The sequence below is a fragment of the Phallusia mammillata genome, chromosome 8 (genome assembly GCF_965637545.1).
Source record: "Phallusia mammillata chromosome 8, kaPhaMamm4.hap1.1, whole genome shotgun sequence".
NCBI lineage: Eukaryota > Metazoa > Chordata > Ascidiacea > Phlebobranchia > Ascidiidae > Phallusia > Phallusia mammillata.
The window spans coordinates 12,809,352-12,818,321 of NC_137259.1; the positions used below are offsets into that span (position 1 = coordinate 12,809,352).

Consider the following 8,970-nt stretch of genomic DNA (forward strand, 5'->3'; position numbering starts at 1 on the left):
TTTTCACTTGGGTACGTCGCGAATTAGCTTGACTAGGTCGTCATTATATTTAATTAGTTTTCTGACACACAACGTCCAACACGTGATCTAGCTTTATTCTGTATTAATGAACAATAATAACGCGCAATGTTCAGCAAGCGTGTTTTCGAGAAGTGTGTATGTGGTGTCTTAAAAGGAGTGTTGTTCAAGTTTAAACCTGAACCTGAACTACACTTTTCCACAACAATAATGTGCACACAGTCAGGTTTTTTTTAAGGTTTGGTTTGGGTGACCGCTAAGTAGTTTTAAGAGACCGCAAGTGTTTCATTTAAATACCAAAAAATAGTACTGTAGTTGCAAGTCCAAATTTTGGGAAACCGCTGGAGAAATTTGGGGGACTGTTTCGGTCCCCCAAAACACCTTAAAAAAACACTGCACACAGTATGCCTCATTACCCAAGATAACAAGAGCACTCAGGCAAAAAAAACGCAAATGGAAAAAGTGTTGCTTCAAAAACACTATCGAAACCAGTTACCCTTTTTTGCCAGATTTTTTTGCTTAGTCGGAAAGCAGCAATTTCAGTCATGATGAAAGACGCTTCGGAGCTCAACATGATCAACTCGCAGAATCTAAAACGCAGCGATGTTTAATTGCGTTAAGTCGCACTATATGCTGTGTATACCGTTTGCGGTTCACGTTTATCGCATCGAATAGCGGTTTTTCCTTTAGGGAAGCAGTCAGTGTCAGCGCATATTCCAGCGAGCTGTCACGTTAGTTTGGAAATGACGCGTTGACTGAGGGACGCCCGAGTTGATAAACAGCAAAAAAAAACAGCTATAGCACCACCCTTGTCGTTAGCAGGTTGTAGATCATCGTAGATTACTTGCTAAATTGCATGAGGAAACTGTGACTAGTCAGGCACCATGGACCCAACAGCCCCATCTGTCACGAATTCCACCAACGGTACCACAGAAGAGTAAGTTTGCTAGTGTAAAGTCTAAATGGTACTGAAACATAACAAAATTACTCCCAGTAAATAGCGTTAGCCCGTTTGGTTATTATCTGATGTCAACTGTAGACGTTCTGCAATTATTGTGTGTCTAGAGGTGGCGTTAATATATCGATGTGGACTAATTGTAAAAATCAATCATGTTTACATATAGGTTAGATGTAAGTTACCAATGTCCCGCAATCGACGGATTTTTAGTAGTTCCTTTTTTGTATGTCTAAACAAATTGCGAATTGAACACATATCATGCAGTCTAATTTACATAACTTGCAAAAATATTGCAACCTTACAATTGCAGAACCACCGGATTTCCTTTCAGCCATGAAGCAGCAGTGTTTGTGGCATGTTTGCTCGGTATTATGGCTGTGTTTGGAATTCTGGCTAACACCTTGACAATAGTTGTGATTACCATGTCGAGGAAGCTTAGGTGAGGAATGTCAACTTTTGTAGTAAACATTTAAATTTGGTAAAAACTTCCAATGTGTAATTTCAAACATCTCTGAAAAACACCCGACGATCCGTTATTGATTTCGACTATTGTTTAAAAGTTCACGCATTGTACTTTTTTTCATTTTTTTAGCATTCGCTCCCTAAATAGGCTTTGGCCGGGGCATTTGCTTGGTTAATGACTCAACATGGGTGATTTATACTGCCACTCACTTAACTAATGTTTAAAAAAAGCAAAGCGAAAGATAACCAAAGGTGAATGTTTGTGTTTCGGTATGTGATTAAACGCGTACCTCAAGCTCATTAACATTTTTTTCGTTGTGACGCTTGAAAAAAGTGGAATCGGGTTTCAGAAAGAATGATTCTATATCTATACAGTCAATTAAGGTTTAAACAAGGACGAATGGCAAATACGTCAATGCATTCACTAACACATATCAATCATACACAGTCAAACACAGGAACTTCCTTAAACACCAACATCACTTCAGGTTGATGTTTATTTCCATGTTTCTAAAACACGTAGCTTAACACCTTAGATCAGGGGTGTCAAACTCAAACAACTTTGAGGGCCAAAAACAAACTTTCGAGTAAGTCGAGGGCTGCACTATCGAAACATTTGTTACAGCGTAACATGACAACAACAAACTTGCATGGTTAAAAAGTAAAATGTTCATTATTGCCTTTAACTAACTTACATTAAAAACAGTATTGTAATAAATAACAAAGAGATATGCAGTGTACTATGAAAAATACAAAAATACCCTGCTTAGGTTAATTCAGGCCCAAATCTATTGTAATTCGTTCAATAAAGCGAAGAAAACTTAAACTAAATACAATGAAGCTATTGCATTATCACTTCCTTACATAGAAGGTATTGAATAAAGATCAAACTTCCCTGAAAGGCGGAAGCTTTTTTGGTTTCGGTTCGGGTCGCATGTGGTTTTTAAAATTTCCAATGAAACATTATAACTAGAACCAATAATTTTTAAAACAACTCTATTATAATTTAACAAAATTATTCTTTTCGCTTTTAAAGCGTATAAACCTATTGGGTCCAAGATTAGTAAAATGATACGAATCGCATTCTGATGCATTTGCAGATCCGTCTTCTCGCTTTTTATCATCAGTCTCTGCGCCTCTGATCTCGCCTCGGCGCTTGTTTCTCCTTTCTTCATCTATAGAAGAACTTGGGGGTTCAATTTCTGGATGATCCCAGACTTTTTCTGCAAGGTACAATACAAATTAAAAAACGTTGCACTAGGTTAAGGCCTGCCCATGCTTTTGTTGTTGTTGTAGTGGTTGTCAATGATTACTTGTTAAAGTTAAACGAACCTGCACTAATGACGACAACGGCGATTGTTGAAAGAGGTTGCACTAAAATGTATTGTATTCTATATGCACAATTAAGCTCTCTGGAAGTTCTGTTTTCTAATTATTTTACCTTTTAATTCCGTGTACGGATTTTCTGGGGTTGTTTTTAATTATTAAGCTTATACGTTTACTCGTTAAATTGGTTATTGTAAAAGTGGACGTTTAACTAAGACATAAAATAATTTCTTATCAGCTGTTTGGCTGGATAAACCACTTATTTCAAACACCAAATGAGTTTCTTTTTCTAGTTCTCCTGGTGTATTCACATGTGGACAAATTACGTCACCGCTATTCACATCGTATGTTTTGCTGCCCTTCGGCTCTGTGCTATTGCTCGTCCGATCCAATTCCGAGAAATAAAGCAACATCACGCACAAGTAAGTAAACAGATTCCCCAATCAAATTGTCAACTGAAATAGAGGATTTTACGTAGTAGGCCTACTGTTAACAAATACGACCAAATGGTTAGTACATGCAAATGCGCACAAAGATTCAAATTGCGAACAAGCATGTGTGGACTCACGAAACTCTCTACTTCCTGCATGAATACCTTGCTTAGTCCATTTGAACCACATGTGACTACAATTACAAATTCTCGAAAAAATTTGGAAAAAAAGGTTAAACAAAAAAATACTCAAAATAAATTGTACAAAGTCAGGCACATGGACAAAAGGAAAATTTTTTTAAAGGAATGTCCGTGATATAAAATTTCAGTTTCAAATTTTTTTATTTTTTAAAAAACTTTTTTGGGTTTTCTAGTGCAAATTTTAAATTCGGTTCGCAGTGCAAGAAAGGTTACCGACTCCTGGTGTGTTGGATAAAGATACAAACAGGACTGAACATAATTGACCTCTTTTCTTACTCAATATTTTTCCGTTGTTATAGATTTGCATCGCAGTGATTTGGTTTATCTGTTTTCTGGCCGGCGGCGTTCCACTTGCAGTTATGTTTGGAGTTGAGCAAGATCGGGATTCCGGTATCGTCGGAAAGTTTCCAGCCTGTGCTGTGTTGGAAGACAGGTATAACAAAAACTCTACCTTTTTTAACTTCAAAAAATTGAACCGAAACTCCTTGTTGAAAAAAGCTGCATGGTGCAGTCATAGCGTTGAAAAAACACGGCTTTAAAATAGTTACTGCAGCGCTTTTGATGCTTGTCAGACATTAGTTAGTTTGATTTTTGCTAAAATTAAACTATAGTATAAAACTTTTTTTGTATGAATAGTAATAAAACACACATTTCAATAGCTAAAACAACATTCACATGACAAAGCATCCTAAAAAGAGTAACTTCAACCTTTAAACTAATTCCGTATGTGACACGTTATACCACACTTAGGCATTGTTGTACAAACGCACAAACAAATCAGATAATAACTTATTCACGAGCAAAAGTTCTTTGTGTGATGATAGCCCGTAAGGCGTAACCCATAGAATCATAACAATGTACAAGTTCGATGTGCTGTCTTGCAGCGCAGCGGAAGTATCATCACAAACAAGTCCGTGTGCATGAACTGTGCTTTCAAAATCATCTTACTGTATAATAGGGGTTGATTTTGAACAAGCTTTTGACCTAGGTATGACATGTAAACAGACAGTGTGCTTGTGACAGGGAAATACATGTCATAAAGGAATTTCCGCACTAAATACATGTAGCATTTTGACAACTGTTGCAACCAATGTTAAGAGAGTTTAACACCTGCTAATTTTCGAAAATCGCGTGTCAAGCAAAAAGGGTAAACGTGCAGACTAGGGGCATACACCACCATTATTTGATTGACAGACATCGTGTTACCAAACGTCAATCAACTTCGTACAAAACCGCGCTGCGTTCGGTATTTCTTGTTTTGTCCAATGCTACAGAAAATGTATGTCTGTTGTTGTTTTGACGGTTTTGGGTGACATTTTACGTGAAAGATCACGCATAAAGCTCGGCTCACCTTTTGAAATGCAAAAAATGCTAATTCTGAGTAATTTGTATGGCTGCACCTCTATAAAGGTAAAAACTTCAGACATTTCGACCTCTTTTACCAAAAATACTAATCTACTTCTACAAATCAATATAAAGTTTCAACTGAAATTTGTGTTCTAGAAAACCACATGCACAGCCAGGTTTTTTTTAAGGTTTGGTTTGGGTGACCGCTAAGTAGTTTTAAGAGACCGCAAGTGTTTCATTTAAATACCAAAAAATAGCCATATTTGCTTTTTGGGAAACCGCTGGAGAAATTTCCAAAACACCTTAAAAAAAACACTGTGCACAGCTAGTTTGCTGAATTAAAACTGACCTATTGTTAGTAAATATGCTTTGATCTACACTGTCTGTTTATTGGCCGATTTGCTCCACAGCGACATAGTGTGGTTATGTTATGTCGTTGTGTTTGTTACTTGCAGTTTGGATGACTTCAAACTGTATCACTACGTGGCGTATCCGATTTTCTTCTTCCTGCCTATTATTCTGGTAACGGTCATTTCCGTGGCAGTGGGGGTATTTTTCTACAAGAGGCAAAAGCAAAAACAGGAAAGCAACCTAAGCTCCGTCAAAAGCGTGTCCCAGGACCTCGTAACAGGTTATTTTTGTACATGGAAGTACAACAGTGGTTTGAAACAATGGTAACTAGTAAAGATTGTTTCAGATTCCAAAAACGGCCTGAACAAAATCAACAAGACAAAGAAGAAAGCTGAAAACGAGACCTTCGCAATTCTGCAGTTGTCTCTGATAGTTGGATCCTTTCTTATCGGCTATCTCCCATTTACAAGTTAGTAGAAAGTTATTGAAACAGTTTTGGTTTTCAAAAAACCTTTAACATGTAAAATCAATACACTAATTATTTTGTTCAAATTAAAATTTATTTTTGCTTGGTATGATTGGGTAGGGTAACACGTATGCAAACGCTAAAAGCAATTTTCCTTGCTAGTTTACCAGCTTTACGGTTACACTGTGCCTCCGGAATCACCAAAAGATGAGAGGAATGATTGGAACTTTGGAATCAGCGAGTACATACTGCTTCGCTTTTCTGAATGTCTTAATCCCATCTTTTACAACCTTGCTTCGAAGTAAGTTCTTTGATAGCGTTATTGCCGGTTCAGGTTTTACCCATTTAAAAATTAAGTCTTGTTTTTAAATGTATTTTTTTTTTTTGGTTAAGTTTATAATTCGAATAAATGGTGTGCTTTGTTTATTTGCAAAACGTATTATGCTTTCAGGACAATGCGAGACGAAACCAAACGGGTACTAAATTCGTTCTTTTGCTGGTGCTGCCGAAGAAAAGCTAACCGCTAGACGGCAGTCCACAACAAGTATATCTTAAATATTTGCGTCACACGAACAGACAAAGTCTGCCGTTTTTGGATGAGATTTTGGATTGTTTCTGTAATTTTCTATTTATTTGCTTTTGCTTGCTTCAAATTTGCACTTGTAGTACGAAAATATTCTTTCGATCTATAAAGGCGTGAGAGCACATTTGCCAGTTGATGTACAAAAGGTGATTAGTTCCAAATTTCAATCCAAAGTGATTTTATTGCTCGCTGTGCCCAATTTTCGAAATTTGGAAAACAATCACTTTCCTGGCCGACATATGAATATGAATCGAAATACAACTTAAGCAATAAAAAATAAATTTGCAGCAAGGGGGATGTTTCCAGTAAAAAGTCATAATAATGTGGGCACATTTACGTTACATGTCTTTCAAAAACACTTGTATTTAGCATATAAATGAAGATAACTCATATCGGTTTTTGCACTGCCATTCTTTTGTTGTTGACACAGTTCATTATTTTATTGTTGTTGATTTGCACTGTTTAATGTGTAACTGTAAATAATAAGAAAATAAACTTGGGCGTTTCCTGAGCACTAGCCTACAGGTTATGATTGCAAAACTGGTCGTCAAACAAATAAGCGGTGCGTGTATTGTACAGTTGAGTTAAGTAAGCGTAAAAGGGCCGGGTCTATAGTGATTCGTCGGCTAGCATCTGCATGTCCATGATAAAAACGTGGTTTGTGTCTAAGGATAAACGTGTTATGCCTCAGATTTTGAAAAAGGGAACTGACGTTAGGAAAGTGCCGTTCTTAGTCCTGCAGTTTGGTTGTATCGTGTTATTGATTGAATGAAAAAAAGTTCAGTTCACTGTGGAGTTATGATAGAAAAATGCAGTATTCCTGCAATTTAGCACTTTGTTGTTAACTGTTATTTGTTAAACTGCATACTGCTGCAGTTTTAGCACCAGGCAGAGCTAGGAAAAATATTCTTGCAAAGAACATTAGTTAAACTTTTGACAACAGAAACACAAACAAGTCCACATTGTATTCAATTGTGGTGTTTAGTGTCTATTGTTGCTGCAGCCCACATTGTTTACAATGGATACAATACGCATGACGTAAGCCCGTTTGCACCTCGCTCAATGCATTACACTTACAGGATGCCTTCAGGCTGCTGAACCAGCAGGTGCCTAGCGTTGTGTGACGGTGCAACATCACGTGACCGCGCTGAATCATCGGATATCACGCCAGGCAATAAACAAAACTTAGAAGGGTAGAAGGGGAATATTTTGCACGCTAGACGGTATAGGTTATATTGCTTGCCTTCCGTTATGCTTCGAAGGCAGTAAACAGTGACTACTGCTCTCAGTTTACAAAGCACGAGCATATGGACAATGCAGTACAGTCAATTGTATACATGTATATGTTATTGTATGCAAACATGTTATAAAGGTTGTTTAGCGGTTTCTCTACTCCCACAAAGGAAGTGTTTTTATTAGATTGAATGAGATAGTCTACGTTAGGTAGCATGTTGTTCAGTTATGTAGATCTAGTGCAACAAAAGCAATTACAGTGTTTTGAATGACATAAACTGTTCGTTTACAGACCACAACTGTGTTATAGCGATAGCCTTAAATGGAACCATGGTATACATTCTATCACCACGATGGCGTAAAACATATTTTATGACAACATACTTAACTTCTACCCACTTGTGTGGTATGCAATTGCAATGCGTGGTCAAACACCCTATTGGCACTAAAATTAGCAAGATGTACCAGATTTGGCCCTTTTGCAAATTGTAATGACGATTTATATTATTGTTAGGCGCGTGTTCGATCAATGTTACACAAAAAACAATTATTGTTTTCACTTATTAATCGTTTACTCGAACAACTAATATAAAATGGTGTACAATATTGCTGTTTAGGCCAAACGGTTCTGTAAACTTGTTAGTCGTAACACATTTCCTAAAAATCTACAATAGCTTTTGTAAATCACAGCTAAAGGGTTTGATTTTCGCTGATCTTCAGACATACCTTGAATCAACTCAGTTTTCACATCTTAGCAACGAGCATACTTTACCGGGACAGGTAAACAATTCACGGACGTTCGCCGAGCTTGTGTACAGAAAATCAATCAAGGAAAAGTACGGAAGTGGTAGTTAATCCATTGTACTCGTGGAAACGCATACAGTACAATTAAACCTAAAAAATAGTTGATTCTATTGGACGGAGATTTTGCCGCGGAGTTAAAAAGCTTGTTTATTACTAAATTTCACAGCTTGCTATTGATCTATTGATGCGCTGTTACTGTGGATAAATCTAACGTACGCGTTTAGGCAAAAAGCTGAAAGCGAAACAGTTTAAAAAGGTGGGATGAATAAGATCAGACGGACCAGTTTCAAAGTCCAGGGCTATATTTGAATGATGTCTGGTCTTGACGTTGCATTTCTAGTCTTTAATTAATGTTACATTGAAAAACCTTGGCCTGTATGCTTCATCACAAACCAAACGTGTTTTACAAGCAATGTCTGTTTTGACGCGATGTGTCCTGTGTCGTACAGATGGGCTTTGGCGTGAACCTACCATTGAGATTATTAGTAAAAACTAGGATGTTTTTAAACGGTTTTGTTTGGCATTTGTAAACGTAAATCTGATGGTATGTGTCAGTCAAGCCCTGCGTTATGACGTCATGCATCCGGTACGCGCTAACTGTGAGCTGTCGTCATTCTATCCTTAGTGTCGGTGACGTTGTTAAAATACACGGGCCGTAGGCACATTTGAAATACCAGTACACGCGAGTTCATGATTCTGTTTTTGTCGCCTTTACAGACAGGTTTGAATGGATACCGAAGCGCCACATTGTATTTGACAGTGAACCCCCTTTTTTCCGCATGTACTCGAAG

At 37.4% G+C, this 8,970-nt stretch overlaps 1 protein-coding gene across 1 annotated transcript; it reads left to right on the forward strand.

Moving 5' to 3' along the window:
* Positions 1-843: 843 nt before the first annotated feature.
* On the forward strand, positions 844-6,654 carry LOC145204940 (growth hormone secretagogue receptor type 1-like). Its single transcript, XM_080077554.1, has 9 exons — positions 844-955; positions 1,287-1,415; positions 2,539-2,668; positions 3,058-3,186; positions 3,695-3,828; positions 5,198-5,373; positions 5,440-5,562; positions 5,722-5,860; positions 6,011-6,654. The coding sequence occupies exons 1-9, from the start codon at positions 903-905 to the stop codon at positions 6,084-6,086; spliced, it is 1,089 nt and encodes a 362-aa protein (XP_079933680.1). The 5' UTR covers positions 844-902; the 3' UTR covers positions 6,087-6,654.
* Positions 6,655-8,970: the final 2,316 nt, after the last annotated feature.